Source organism: Nyctereutes procyonoides, unplaced genomic scaffold, assembly GCF_905146905.1.
Source record: "Nyctereutes procyonoides isolate TBG_1078 unplaced genomic scaffold, NYPRO_anot_genome, whole genome shotgun sequence".
Classification (NCBI taxonomy): Eukaryota; Metazoa; Chordata; class Mammalia; order Carnivora; family Canidae; genus Nyctereutes; species Nyctereutes procyonoides.
The window spans coordinates 21,059,556-21,075,855 of record NW_026575147.1 but is presented as its reverse complement, the minus strand read 5'-3'; the positions used below and the strand labels follow the sequence as shown (position 1 = coordinate 21,075,855).

General features: G+C 42.5%; 1 protein-coding gene across 1 annotated transcript in view; it reads left to right on the top strand.

Moving 5' to 3' along the window:
* Nucleotides 1-9,532: 9,532 nt before the first annotated feature.
* THEM4 (thioesterase superfamily member 4) overlaps nt 9,533-16,300 on the top strand; it is a 43,120-nt gene continuing 36,352 nt past the window's right edge. Inside the window, exons 1-2 of the mRNA XM_055312571.1 lie at nt 9,533-9,722; nt 15,796-15,979. Coding sequence (XP_055168546.1) covers nt 9,660-9,722; nt 15,796-15,979 — 247 coding nt within the window. The 5' untranslated portion in view covers nt 9,533-9,659. The remainder of the gene's footprint in view (nt 9,723-15,795; nt 15,980-16,300) is intronic.

The window sequence follows — 16,300 nt, the reverse complement described above, 5'->3', positions numbered from 1 at the left end:
CTGTGGGAGAACTTAACAAGGACCTCATTCAGATAAATAAAATGTAATGTAAAGCACCTCGCATTGCCTCTGATATGCTCAAAGAAGGTGTCATTGAGACAGTGGCAATTACGCTGATATCAGAGGATAAGTTGGAATTAGCCAGGTAAAGAGGTGGAGGTGGGGGTAAGAGTACTGCCAGGAGAGGAACAACATACAAGAAGGGCCAAGGCAGGAAAGAGTCTGGGGCATTCCCTGAAAGGGAACCCATGTGGCAAGAGCTTATGACAGTTAGAAAATGACAATGCCCTCTCCCTGGCCACCAAAGGCAGAACTCTCCCTCTTCCCATGTGGTTAAAAGGACTATAAGAACCACCCAGTACCTCTATATCAATATAGGAATAATACTTCTTCCTGAAACAGTCCTCTTCTGAACTGCCCCTTTCTTCACCACCTGCCCCACACCAACCTGCACCCTTTGCCATCCAGACTCTCACTTTGGTGTACTCCTCTGGGGGTAACAATTCAAGAATGCATCCTTCCTTAGCATGATGGATTCAAAGTACTGAATGGGAAAAATCTGCAGCTGGTAATACTCAGCAAGGCTGTCATTCAGAATAGAAGGAGAGATCAAGAGTTACACAGAAAACAAAAACTGAAGGAATTAAGGAGCACTAAACCAGACCTGCAAGAAATATTAAAGGGGACTCTTTGAGTGGAAAGGAAGATCATAAGTGAGAGTACGAAAAATAGGAGGCACAAAAGCAGGAGAAGTAAGTATATCTATGAAAATCAAGAGATTCAAAAAAACTACAAGAACAACCACAAAACAAGTAACAAAATGGCATTAAATACATATTATCAAGAATTACTTCAAATATAAAAGGACTAAATGCTCCAATCAAAAGGCATATGGTGACAGAGTGGATTAAAAAAAAAAAAGATCCTATATGCTATAAGCTGACAGGAAAGACCCATTTCAGACCCAAAGACACCTGCAGGTTCAAAGTGAGTGGTTGGAGAAACATTTATCATGCAAATAGATGTCAAAAGGAAGACGTTAGAAACACTTATATCAGAAAAAATAAACTCTATTTTTTAAAAATTTTTTATTTATTTATTCATAAGAGACAGAGAGACAAAGAGAGGCAGAGACACAAGCAGAGGGAGAAGCAGGCTCTACACAGGGAGCCCGATGTGGGACTCGATCCCAGGTCTCCAAGTTCATATCCTGGGCTGCTAAACCACTGAGCCACCTGGGCTTCCCAGAAAAAATAAACTTTAAAACAAAGATTGTCACAAGAGACAAAGGATACTATCTAATAATAAAGGGGACAATCCACCAAGAAGATATAATAATTATAAATATTTATGCACTCAATAAGAGAGCACCCAAATACATAAAACAGTTAATAACAAATATAAATGAACTAATCAACAGTAATACAATAATAGTAGGAGACTTAAACACTCTACTTACATCAGTGGACAGATTACCCAAACAAAAAAATCAACAAAGAAAGAGTGGTTTTGAATGACACATCAGACTAGATGGATCTAACAAATATATTCAGAACATTCCATCCTAAAACAGCAGAATACACATTCTTTCCAAGTGCACATGGAACATTCTCCAGAATAGATCACATATTAGGCCACGAAACAAATTCAAAAAGATCAAAGTCATACCATACATTTTTTCTGACCACAACATTATGAAACTAGAAATCAACCACAAGAAAAAATCTGGAAAGAACACAAATACATGGAGGTTAAATAACATGCAAACTAAACAATGAATGAGTCAACCAAGAAATCAAAGACATGAAAAATGACGTGGAGGGGCACCTGGGTGGCTCAGTCAGTTAAGCATCCATGTCTTGATTTTGGAGCCTGCTTACGATTCTATTTCTCCCTCTCCCTCTGCTCCTCCCTGCTCACACACTCTCTCTCAAAAAAAAGGTAAACTCAAGAGTATCTGCTAGCTGAATGTGGGGAGGGGTTGTGGAACAAGGAGAGGTCAAGAATGATTCCTAAATTTCTAACCAGGAAACATAAGTTTGAGATCCAATCAAAATTCAATTATGTTCATTGTTCCTTAAGTATCTCTTAAATGTTTTCAGTTATATTTTATCACATTTTGGCAGAGACTGGATATTTTTGTAATATTGGAAAATGTTAAGATTTGTGAAGGTCTAGAAACTTGCAAGATCTAAAGTCCACTGTACCTTATATGTTCATAGTCATTCTGACTTTTGTTTTATAAAAAGGCCTGGGGACCTGGGTGACTCAGTGTTTGAGCCTCTGCCTTTGGCTCAGGGCATGATCCCAATTAGGGGATCTGCCAGTGTCTCTGCCTCTCTCCCTCTGTGTCTCTCATGAATAAGTAAAGAAAATCTTTTAAAAAAATATATATGTATATATATATATATATATGTATATATATATACATATATATATTTAAAGGCCTAAGTTCACAACTTTTAGAAACGTAATATGAAAGTTTACCAGAGTGGGGGGCGGTGGTTATCAAGAAACTAGGCACCCCCCATTCAAGGTTACAAATTAAGGGTCTGCTTGAGGCCAAGATGCAGTAACAAGGATTAAATAGATTTACCCTCTCACCTTATAGAACACTCTCCCCACCTAAACACACACACACACACACACACACACACACACACACACACTATATGAAACAACAATCTTCAAGTTACTGGACATCAGGCAGTAGAGGACAATGATTTCTGAGAGACTGGGATTGTAGGAGAGAGCCCTACAATGAACTCAAGAGGGTTTCCAGGCTGTGGCCTAGGGAAGGGGACCCAGGTGAGAGTATGGGAGCCTAAGGTGGCCATGTTTGTGGGACCAAGTACCAGAGAGGAGAGACCTCTCCTTTTCTCAGAGAAAACACTCTGAGATCTCTGAAGGGTATTCAGAGTATTGACTGGTGCCTATGTGTAAGGAAACTACCCCATTCACTGGGGAAAGAACCATTGAGAGAATCAGGGAAACCGCGCCTACCATTCACAGAGAGCCAGAAAAGAGCTTGTCCCCAGCTAAACCAGAAAACCTCATAGTTCACAGAACATCAGATAGTCTTTCTTCAGTAGTTGACCAGTGTTTCCAATCTGGAGTAATTTTGCTCCCCTCCTCCAGGGAACATTTGGTAACGTGTAGACATATTTTTTATATCAGGACTAGCAGTAGTTGCTATCAGCATCTAGTGGGGAGGCCAGGGATGTCAGTAAATATCCTGTAGTGCACAGGACAGCCTCCTGACAATGAAGCACCTGTGGTCCAAAAGTCAGTAGTGCTGAGTTTGAGAAACCCTGCCCTAGACTACATGCTATTCTAGCCTTTCCTGAGGAATTTTATTTTTTTATTTTAATTTTTATTTATGATAGTCACACAGGGAGAGAGAGAGAGAGAGGCAGAGACACAGACAGAGGGAGAAGCAGGCTCCATGCACCGGGAGCCTGACGTGGGATTCGATCCCGGGTCTCCAGGATCGTGCCCTGGGCCAAAGGCAGGCGCCAAACCGCTGCGCCACCCAGGGATCCCTCCTGAGGAATTTTAAAAGCAAGACTCAAAAAGATAAAAGGATTACATATTTCCAAATAAATTAACTGCATCCCAGAGCAAAACTCAAGAGGGTTTACAGGAATACAAAACTATGAGGTACCCAACAGGGTAAAACTCACAATGTCTGACATTCAGTTCTTCTTCTAATCAAAGATTACCAGGCATACATATTCAGGAAAATCTAACCCATATTGAGGGGAAATATCAACCAAGTGAAGCTAACCCAGAACTGATACAGATGTTAGAAGGGCATAAAATGACATAAAACAGTTATTATATCTGTATTCTGTAAGTTCAAAAGGTTAAGTCAGTGGGGAGTCAGTTTGTTCTTCTCACCTTGCCCCTCCAGAGGACTTTACGTGGGTTTTTTGTTTTTGTTTTTGTTTTTTACTTTACGTGGTTTTATCCCAGAAAAGCAAGAAAGCAAGGTTAGCTTCACCTTCAGAACTCAAGTGGTATGATGTATAATGATGGTGGTTAACTAGACTTATTATGGTGGTCCTTTTACAATATATACCCATTATCAATTCATGTTATACCTCTAAAGCTAATATAATGTTATATGTGGATTACATCTCAAAAATAATGCAAAAGGTACACCTGGCTGGTACAGTCAGTGGAGCATACCACTCTTGGTCTCGGGGCTCTGAGTTTCAGCCCCACATTAGATGCAGAGATTACTTAAAAATAAAATCTTAGAAAAAAATGAAAAAGAATCATGCTTTAGGCCTTTTCTCCTTTTCCTCTATTATGAGTGAGAAAGAAGAGTGTCAGGTTTCAAAATTACCCAGCAAGCTACGCTGTGAGCTGAGGATCCACCACAGATTACAGAATTGCCTGGAGGTAATGCCCTAAACGGAGGCCTCTGAGCATGTGCAAGAACCATCACGCAGCAGAACCCAGCCAGGAAACAGATCCAAGGACTTCTGACTTCTTCAGCCACCAGAAATAGGGCAATAGTCCTCCCCAGGCTGCATGTGGGGAAGGTATAAAGTCTCAATTCTCAAATGTCACCTATGCATTTAATGTCTGTTACTTGCTAATGTAAGATGCTTTCCTGGAGGAGTTTGTAATAAGAATGGCAGGAAATGATTAAGCAGAACACATCTGTTGCATATTTTAGGTACTCCCAGGAGTGCTGAAAAGGCGTGGGGAATAGAAGCATCCCCCAAAGGCAATATCACATTGATATTAATTGCCTGCAGTACTCATGAATTAAATCTTACATGTATTTTGTAATACACAATAATAGCTAATATTTATTAGGCATTTGCTTTGTTTCCAGGACTTGTATTATCTCATTTATTCCTTCCCGCAACTCTAGGAGGTAGGTACTGTTTTAATCTCATTTACACAAATTAGGAAATTGAGGCACAGTAGTTAAATAACTTACCCAGGACCACACATTTTGTGTCAGAGACAGGGTTCAGGTCCAGATGTTTGACTCTGGAATCCATACTCACACTTTAAAAAAAATTAATTTAATTAATTTATTTTTTAGACTTTATTAATTCATCTGACAGAGAGAGAGAGAGAGAGAGAGAGAGAGAGCACCTGCAGGGGGAGTGGCAGAGGGAGAGGGAGAAGCAGGCTTCCCGTGGAGCAGGGGCTTGATCCTGGGATTCCAGGATCATGACCTGAGCCAAAGGCAGATGCTTAACTGACTGAGTCATCCTGGTGCTCCTATTTATTTATTTTAGACAGAGTGAAAGAGAGAATATATATATGCATATATATATTCATATGACATATACATGCCTATACTACATTTCAGTTTACACATATGCACATAAATGTTTTTTTTATTTTATCTGTTATATTTCTTTATTTGAAACCACATATACTTATACGGATTTTGTTTATCAACAACTGAGTCCTAATTTGATCTGAATTATTTATATATAATTTCTCTTTTGAGCACAAGTCTCAGTTACCTCTCTAAATTTTATTTTAGCAAACATAAAGATACCTGGCACTGGTCTCCTCCACACATTCTGTCTTGAAATGCTATAGCTCTTCCTCGATAAATCATGTGTTTAGCACTGTATGTAATCTCTGCTGTGAAGAATAGATTCACATGTAGAGATCATTAGAAACACATGGTCAGGGGACAAAGGAAAACAATCAGTTTAATTCATGATATGAAACAAATTTTATTTAATTTTTTAAAGATTTATTTATTTGACAGAGAGAGCACACATTAGGGGCAGAGGGAGAGGGAGAAAGAAACTCAAGCAGACTCTGCACTGAAAGCAGACACCAAAGTGGGTCTCAATCCGATGACCCCAAGATCACTACCCAAGCTGGAACCAAAAGTTGGAGGGTCAACCAACTGTACCACCCAGGCACCCTGATATGAAAGAAAATTTTTTAAAAACCATCTGATCATCTCAATAGGTAGAAAAAAACATTTGATTAAATCCAACACCCATTAACAGAAACTCTTAGTAAATGATGAATGGGAGGGACTTCTCCACCTGCTAAAGAGCATCTACAAAAACCCTCCTGCTAAGATCATACTTGATGGTGAAAGACTAAATACTTTCCCCCTAAGATCAGCAATAAGATAAGAATGTCCACTTTCATCACTACTATTCAACATTGTACTGAAGATTCTAGACAGTGCAATAAGGCAAAAAAAAGAAACAAAAGCTGTCCAGATAGTAAAGAAAGAAGTGAAAGTATTCACAGATAATATGATCATTTACATAGAAAATGTAATCTATTAAGAAATTACTAGAGAACTAACCAATGAATTTAGCAAGTCTACAGATATAAGATTAATATACAAAAAGAACTGTATTTCTTTTTTTTTTTAAGATTTATTTATTTTAGAGAGAGAGAGTAAGAGTAGGGGGAGGGGCAAAGGGACAGGGAAAGAGAGAAGACTCTCCACTGAGTGCAGAGCCCTATGCAGGGTCCTATCCCAAGACTCTGAGATCATCACTTGAAATTGAGTTGGATGCTCAATCCACTGAGCCACACAGGCACCCCTAAAAAGTAACTGTATTTCCACATACTAGCAGTGAACAGTCAAGATTGAAATAAAAAATAATATTTACAATAGCATCATACATATGAAATACTTAAAGATAAATACGGGCATACCTTAGGATATTGCAGGTTGGGTTCCAGACCACCACTATAAAGTAAATATCACAATAAAGTGAATATCACAATAAAGCAAGTCAAAACAATTTTTTGGTTTCCCAATTCATGTAAAAGTTATGTTTACATACATTGTAGTCTATTTAACGTGCCAGAACATTATGTCTAAAAAAGCAATGTATCAGGGTACCTGGGTGGTACAGTCAGTTAGGTGGTGTCTGCCTTTGGCTCAGGTCTTGATCCTAGGGTCCTGTGATTGAGCCCTGTGTTGGGCTCCCTGCTCAGCACAGAATCTGCTTCTCCCTTTCCTCTGACTCTCTTCTCTGTTTATGCTGTCTCTCTGTCTTGAATAAATAAGTAAAACTTAAAAAGAAAAAAAGCAATGTATATAACTTAAAAATACTGTGTTGCTAAACAATGCTAACCATCATCTGAGCATTCATCCAGGCATAATCACTGATTACAGATCACCATAACAAATATAATAATAATGGAGAAGTTTAAAATATTGAAGAAATACCAAAATGTGACACAGAGACGCGAAACGAGCAAATACTGTTGGAAAAATGGCACCAATAGACTTGCTCCATGTAGTGTTGTCACAAATCTTCAATTCATAAAAACACAGTATCTGCAAAAGCACAATAAAGAGAATCACAAAAAAACAAGGTATGTCTATATGGCAAAAGATGAACAAGACCTATGTTACAAAACATTGCTAAAAGACATTACATATGATTTAAATACTTGGGAAGATAAAACTTGTTCATAAGGAGACTTGTTGATAAAATACAACTTTCATGAGAAGACTCTATTTGCTGAGATGTCAAAATCCCAGCAGGCTTTTTTGTAGATATTGACAGGCCGATTCCAAAATTCCTATGGAAAGTCAAAATATCTAGAACAGCCATAACAACTTTGAAAAAGAAGAACAAAGTTGAAAATGATCAAGACTAATTATTAAGCCACAGAAATAAAGACAGTATGGGATTAGCATCAAGAAAGATAACTGCACAGAATACAGAGTCCAGCAATGGACATAAACATGTATGGATAAGCAGTTTTTTATTTAGATACAAAGACAATTGAACGGAAAAAAGCGAGCCTTTCGGCAAAGGGTGCTGGAATAATTGGAAATTAGCTTCATAGATTGCTCACAAAAGAAGTAGATGGGATCTCTCTGAACTTAGCACCAAGCACAAAGCCAAGTTTAACTACCTCTGATAAATCTTTCCTGATAATGATCCTCAAAGTTCTACCTTTACCTCAAATGAGTGGTGACAGAGGCGGTTGGTGGAAAAATAGCATGAAAGATGTGCCAGGTGTAAGCAATTTCATAACCTATTACGCTAGTAACCCTAGGGTGTTAAGATCTCAATTCAGGATGGACTAGGACTATGGCATATTGGTAAATGTTTAATAAAAAAGGGAGACGAGGCCCTCATTTGCAATATGAATGAATACTCCCATGCAGCGGATTTCAAGCCGCCGGGTGATGTAACAGAAAGTTGATGTCGGGGAGATATGTCTACCACCCCTACCGCATAGACAGCATAGAGGTAAATAACCCCGAGAGCACAGGTAGTGGCAGAATGTGGTAATTAGGAAGTTACAGCTTTTAGTGTCAAACACCTTTGTTTTTTGTTTTCTTTTTTACTGATTTTGAGAGAGCGCGCAAGCAGGGGAGGGACGGAGGGAGAAGCCCACTAACCACCAAGCAAGGAGCCAGAGGCGTTCCTCCATCCTGAGACTCCAGGATGACCACCTGAGCCCAAGGCAAATGCCCCATCAACTGAGCCGCCCAGGCACTCCTGAACACCTACATTTTTAATATGACTTATTTAATTGCAAGTTGATATTATTTATTTATGAAGATTTTATTTATTTATTCATGAGAGACAGAGAGATACACTCAGGCAGACGAGACTTGATCCCAGGACGTAGGGATCAGGACCTGAGGCGAGGGCAGAGGCTCAACTGCTCAGCCTCCCAGGTGTCCCTCCAAGTTGACGTAGTTTAAATTTTAATAATGGCAGTACTTAAGGGTTGGCTAGTCAATTCTGAATTTTCAAGTCTGCTCCCTTGTGAGCAGATAGGAGTAAGCGCCACCACACCACTGGCCTGGGGCAGTTTTTTTTGTTTGTTTGTTTGTTTGTTTGTTTTTTGTTTTTAAGACTTTAGTTACATATTTAAGAGAAAGCAAGCATAAGCAGGGGGGAGGGGCCAGGGGAGGAGAAAACCAGACTCCCAAGGAGGTGGGAGCCCCAGGGGCGCGGCTGGATCCCAGGACCTCGCCAGACCCGAGCGGAAGGCTTAGGTTTAGAGGTGCCCCCTGGGGGCAGCCCCTGCAGGAAGTCCGAGCAAGGCGACTTCGGTTAACCTCTAACTTCGTGACTCCCAGCGAAGAGAGGGTCCCTCTGTGCACTCTTGGTATGCACAACAGAGGGAGACACGGAGGCCAGGTGTCGGGGTGTGGAGCGGAGTTTGAGCTCAGGGCTGTCACCAAAGCTAGGGATTCACGCGTCCTTCAAGCGTTCCCACGAGTTCTCTTTCTTTTGGGGGGGAGGGGAGCCTGACTCTGCCCTGGGCTTTAGGGGGGCGAGGGACGGGGAGCAGCGGAAGAGGAGGAAGAGGAGTACTTTGAGCGTCCGAATGCGCTCGGCGGCCGGGAGCCTCTCTAGGAATCACCGCCCCCCGCGCCCCAGGGAATGTCCGTGGCCTACGCCTACAGTTGCTCGCGGGCGCCCCCACCCGCCCCACGGCCTAGTCTTCAGCGGGAAGGATGCCGGGGAACACCAGAGCTCGGCGGCGCGGGGCGGGCCGGTCTCCTCCTCTCCCGCAGCCCGCGGACCTGGCGCACCAAGTCTCACGAGACCCCAGGCCCGCCCGCTCCGCCCCCGGGGTCACGTGCTCCCGCCGCGCCGGGGAGGAGAGGGCGAGCCCCGGCCTAGCCGCCGTTCCCGCCGGAGCCCCGCGCGCTCTCCGCCATGCTCCGGAGCAGCGCGCGACTCCTGCGCACGACCGGGGCCCTCCGCGGCCCGAAGGGAGGGGTGAGTGCGGGCCGGGCCGGGCCGGGCCGGGCCGGGCCGGGGAGGGGACTTGCCGCGCCCCGCCTCGCGGAGCGCACGCTGACGCCTGGCGCCCGTCCCCGCGCGTCCGTGGCGGCTGGGTCGCCGTCAGCCCTGGTCCAGAGGCGGGCGGGGCCGCGGAGGGACGCCGGTCTGCGGCCGAGCGCGGGCTGCCGAACTCCGGTCAGCCCAGGTGGGGTCGCGCTGTGGCCTGGCCGCGCCCAGACGTGACCGGATTGGGGCCTGGCCCGGGCATCACCGGCCCTGGCCCTTGCGGTGTGTGCCCGCGAGGACCGCAGTGTCCCTTCCTCGGGGCTCCTCCTCCTCGTGCTACGTACACAGAGCCGCTTTCTCGACTTTAAAGGCTGTTGTAAGAGTAAAATGAGGTGACTTGTAACGCACTGTCTGGCGTTGGCACTGAATAAGTTGGGTCTGTTCTTTCTTTTTTTCTTTTTTTGAGATTTTATTTACTTACTTGACAGAGAAAGCCAGAGAGCACAAGCAGGGGGATCAGCAGAGGGAGAAGCAGATTCCCCACTGAGCAGGGAGCCGGATGTAGGGGGTCATCTGAGGACCCTGGGATCCAGACCTGAGCCACCCAGGTGCCCCTAAATTTTACTGGTACTGAAGTATTCAATTATTATTAATTAAGCCCCAACAATAAGTAGGACATTTTTGTCTGTGATGATACAAAGATTAGTAAGAAAAGCCTTTCTCTCAAGGATCTCACAATCTAGTTTGGGAGAAAAGGATGAAATTGCAAAATTAGTAAGTACTATATGCTATGATGAATTACTAAGGGAACATAGAGGTAGGGAACAGCTCTGAGCAAGAACCTTAATTTTAAAGAATAACCTGTGCAGATTAGTTATTAGTCCTGTGCCATCTTTCACCTTGGAAAAGATGTCCTGTACTCCTCTCACAACAACAAAGAGACATTTGTACTTTTTTTTTTTGTTGTTTTTTAAAGATTTTATTTATTCATTCATGAGAAACACAGAGAGGGAGGCAGAGGCACAGGCAGATGGAGAAGCAGTCCCCATGCAGAGGGAGCCTCATGTGGGACTCCCATCTGGGGTCTCCAGGATCACCCTGGGCCGAAGGTGGCACTAAACCACTGAGCCACCTGGGCTGCCCACATTTGTACCTTTAACTATATGTTGGTGCCTTGTAATCTGTGTTGAGAATATTTAACAGTAGTACTTACAGACTTTGTCTTTTTTTTTTCCCTGTTCAGTAACTTAATCTTAAAAGGAAACACATTAAAAAGAAGTTATAACTTTAGTTAACAAGTCCCACTTGAAAGATATATAACCAAAGGTCAAGTAAGACTTTTTTCTCTACGGAGGGCTACAAAAGGTAATGATAATCCCTAATATTTATCCCTCAAGTACACGGTCTATGCTGGGAATTTACAAGGCCTTTACATCAAGTATCCTTTAGTTCTCACTCTCTTGACCTGAAACTTTCGTTATTTTTTTTTCCACAACATCAGTGTTCATGTGGTCCTAAACTCAACATGCCTCTAACTAAAATTAATAGATCCACTCCTCTTCCCCCTCCTAACACACGCAAACACTAACAAAAACCGCCTTTCCTCTTTCCACCCCAATCTGCAAGGCTACAATTCTGGAATCATCCAAGGCTCTCCTGTTTCTCTTTCCCCATGATCAGTCCGTCTCCACATCCATTAGTCATATTATCTTAAATGTCTCTTAAATCTTCTTTTTTTCCCCTTCATTTCTCTCTACCTAGTTTAGCTTCTAACCATATATCCTCTGGATCTCTACAACAATTTTTATTTTATTTATTTTTTTTAAGATTTTTTTTTTAATTTTTATTTATTTTTATGATAGAGAGAGAGAGAGAGAGAGAGAGAGAGAGAGGCAGAGACATAGGCAGAGGGAGAGGCAGGCTCCATGCACCGGGAGCCCAACGTGGGATTCGATCCCGGGTCTCCAGGATCGCGCCCTGGGCCAAAGGCAGGCGCTAAACCGCTGCGCCACCCAGGGATCCCCACTACAACAATTTTTAAACTGCTTTCCCTGCCATTCTTCCCACCTTGTAGTTCATCCTTTACACCAGAGGGAGGTTTCTAAAACTTTGCTTAAAACTCCATAAGGTTCCCTATAGTGGAAAAAAGTATCAGTGTCATGGTTTTTTAAATACTACCTTTCTTTAATGAGCTTCATCCTAAGGAATAACATTTGTGAGATACTAAGTGTGATGTGTTATTTATATCCTTCGATAATAGGCATTTAAAAATACATGTGCCATAGTCTTTGTGCTACCTAAAATCAGCTTTCATTTTGGCCTTTGGAAACATTGACCTAGCTGATGAAATATAAGCCCTCTGTTAAGGTCAAAGAGCCTTGGTGGTGGTGTGTTCCCCTTCTACTCTGCCATCCATATCTGGCTGCTATTCTCTTTGCACCTTACCTCTGTGAAGACTGAAATACTGGCATTTTCCCAAGGTGTCCTCTCCCTGTGCCTTTGCTTGGCACAGCAAGTGAACTTTGTATCCTTTAGAAACCACTGCATCAGTCCTCATCTTTTTGAAGTTTTCACTGAATGTCCAGTCAGTCCTTCTGTGTCTATATGTACTTCTTTTAGGATATTTTTCACACCCAAGGCTGCAAGCAGTTGAGGGCAGGGCATAAGTCTTCTCTCTCTGTCTTAACCAGTTCCTGGCACAGAACCAGGCAGCAGATTTTTTAAAGTTCACACAATTTAGTTAAATTCCACACTTCAAAATTAAAATCAGGTAGGAGAACTCACAGCCAAGTGAGTCATTCTAGTTCCTAAAAGTCTTCAATTATCTCTGTCACTTTGGTCCATAAAAGACTGGAACTGATCTATCCTAGAGTCACCTGTTAAAATGAGACCTGTGGATGAGCCAAATCCTACACATTTTAGTCTGCCTCTCCACTGACATGTATTGCTCAGTGTACATTTATCTGTGACCACTTGTGTCTCTTAGTTTATTTCCAGCATTCATGTACTTTAAAAGCTACATGATTGAGACTGGACTCTAAGGACATGATCCAAAATAGAGAAAAAGCTATATTCATAATTTTTCAATGAACATCTTCATTTTAGAGCAGCAAAAGATTAGAGCTTAAATGGTTAAGTAAATTATAGTACATCGGTCTAAAGGACTATTTTTCTGCTGTTGAAGATGGTGATCATCGAGATTAAGGACATGAGGAAGTGGGCGTTAAATAATTTTAAGTGGTGAGGCAGAAAAAAATACATTTCTTATTGAAATTATAAGTATATTAAGAAAGATTAAGTTTAGGGGTGCCTTGGTGACTCTGTTGATTAAGCATCCAACTCTCGATTTCACCTCAAGTCAGGATCTTAGGGTGGTGAGATTGAGCCCTGTGTCTGCCCCAGGCTCAGCTCAGGAGGAATTCTGCTTGAGATAATCTCTCCCTCTGCCTCCCCACCTGTCCCCCGCCCACCCCCACCCCCCTGCCCTCCAGCACACTTGCTCTCTCTTCTCAATAATAAATGAGAGAAAGATTATGTTTAAGAAATTTAGTAGAAAGACTTCAACATTTATCATTGTCTTAAGATAGATAATGGGTGGACTTAAAATTTTTTTTTCTTTTCTTTCCCAAATTTTCTGAGCTGGGCTCTCAAGAGATGAGCAAATCCAAAACCATAGGGAAAAAACAAAGGTACAAATTCTGGGCTCAGGAGTGGAGTAGTCTCAACCCAGCTCACGTTTCCCCTCGTGATGGTGATACTTCCTTCTGTCCAGCCGAGGAGTTTTGAAATCTGTAGAATTTTTGAGACAGGCTGCCTATGTTCTCACCATCGGGCCAGATCAGAGCCGACCGAGGTGTCAGCAGAAGGCTGGTTGGCTGGCTCTTCCATCACTGCACAGCCTTGCTGTTTTTGTTTCTGAGTGGTCCATGTGTTGTAGATACATTGAATCTGAATTGACAGGGTGACTGGAAGTCCAATGCCATAGAGTTGATAGCTTCTGTGGTCTTAAATATTCCAAGATTTCTACTGAAGCTTAAAAAAGAAAAATAGTTTTCCTTTCTGGTGCCTGTGGCCATTTGCTTTGTCCAACGCCATAGTAAGTTACACTTTGTCCTCTTCCAGAGCCTCTGCACCGGTCCACTTGCTGCCTGGGTACAGGAATGGTAGTAGCATTGCTCAGTGCTGCAGAGAAATAGCATGGTTGGAAGCCATGGTTATTTTGACACCAAGCACCTGTCCCCCTAACCTCTGCCTTCTTTTTACATTCCCTTTCTTGGTAATTGGCTCTGTCATTCACTGTGTTGTGTAATTCAGAAACCTGGGGCTGGTGTTTGTATTTTAACTCCTCCCTACTCCTTATCTGTTTCATGCAGTCTTAATTTTTCACTTGGGTTATCTCTAAAATCCTTGACACAGAGTCCTTAGATTCAGTCTTGGTTCCTCCCACTCTCTTTCTTAATGATGGCTAGATTAGATCTTGTTATATTCCTATTAAAATCCCTCTGGGAACAACTGCAGCTAGAGACCAGGCCAACTAGCTTAGTATGGAAGTTTCTCAGAGTCAGGCCCTTGTCTGCATCTCTACAGCCATCTGCTCCTCCCCTTGCACTGAAACAAAGCTCTCTTTCTTTTCTTTCTTTTCTTTTCTTTTCTTTTCTTTTCTTTTCTTTTCTTTTCTTCTTTTTTTTTTTTTTTAAGATTTATTTATTTGAGAGAGTTGGGGAGGGGAAGAGAAAGAGAGAAGCAGACTCACCACTGAGTAGGAAGCCCAATGGATGAATGCAGGGCCTCAGTCCTGGGGCCCTGGGATCATGATCTGAGCCGAGGGCAGATGCTTAACCGACTGAGCCATCCAGGCACCCCAAAGCCAAGCTTCTTTTAGGCCTTAGTTTCATCATTTGTAAAATGAGGGTAATAATTAGTACCTACTTCATAAGTGTTTCATAAGTTGGTTGTCATAAGGCCCCTCGAAACTGTGTCCTGCCTCCTTGCTTTTGCATATGGTTTCCCCTTAGCTATGATACCCTTTCGAGCTGCCTGATTTCTGCTTGTGTAACTGATGTGGGAAACAAAGGCAGAAGGAAAATTATTAAATGTGTTTACTCTCTACAGCTCATTGACAAGTCCTCAAAACAGACAGAATGACCTCTAGGAACTCAGCTGCCTCTATGTTAGTACTTTGCTGAGGGCAACAGGCAATCTTAGCTCGACCCCCAGGATCCTGTAAGTTTATGTAACATCTCAAAATTCCGTTGAAGACTTATATTTCTACCCCCCCAAGATCCATCCCCCAAGCCTACAATCCACCATATACATCTGCAAGGTCTCATGACTAAGGTTTTATTAGACGGTAATGAATGACCTTTCACCAACAATAGTTAGCCAGCTCAAAGTTCTGGAAACTTTGCTTCCAAAATTCATCAGAGACTTACATGCTATCCCTAACCCCTCCCAACTTGAAGGTATATGATTTCCACCCCACACAACCCCATTGCGGCTCTCTCTGCCCATGGGTCCTGTCCCCGTGCTTTAGTAAAACCACCTTTTTGCATTAGAGATGGCTCAAGAATTCTTTCTTGGCCATTGGCTTCAAACCCTGACATCTTTCCTACATCATCATTAAGATTCAAGTCCAAGAACTTCTAACCATCCCCCATCTGAGATAAACACTTTCCCCCCTGCTCCTCTGCAGACCCCACTGGTAAACCCTTTTACATGGAGGAGAATGTGTGTCCTTCATTTGTTTATCTCCAGTTCCTCCTGGCTCACCTAGGATTGATTAACTTGTTTTGTTTTGTTTTGTTTTGTTTTAGAGAAAGGAATCCACAGACTTGGGCTTAATGCTGCTCTGCCAGTAGGTAGTTGGGTGACACTGAGCAAATCATTTACTCTCTATCTTCTCTCAAGGAGGTTGGACCGGCTGATTCCTGAAATTTGCTTCTTGCACTCCGAAGTGACAAACTTCTGGGAAGAGGAGCAGCAGCAAAACAGTCTCAGAAAATAGGAGAATATGTTATGAAATAGGGTTTACTTCCCATTCTTTTTCTCTTCTCTCCTTTAGAAGTCATTTTCTTCTGAAGTCCTTCCTGTGGACCATTCTCTCCCCAATCCCAGCTGGAATGAGGACATGAGGCTCCTGTTTGACCAGTTCATGAAGAAAAGTGAAGATGGCTCTTGGAAACGTTTGCCTTCATATAAATGTAACCTTACTGAAAGGATTGAAGATGTCAAAATCTTTTTTCCTGGTAAGAACAGCCACATTCTCATAAAGAATATTTAAATGTCAAATATAGAACAAATGTTGCACTGGTTACTGATGTGGAAATGTTGGGGCTGGAGCCAATGGCAAAGAATTTGAGGTCTCTGATTCAAAAAGGTGGTTTTATTAAAGCACGGGGACAGGACCCATGGGCAGAAAGGGCTGCACTGTGATTGTGGGGAGCAGTTGATTTTATACTTTGGAATGGGGTGGTAGAGACAAAGGAAGTTTCCAAAAGGACTTTACTATGCTAAAGAAGACTCAGGAGGATCCCTGGGTGGCTCAGCGGTTTAGCACCTGCCTTCAG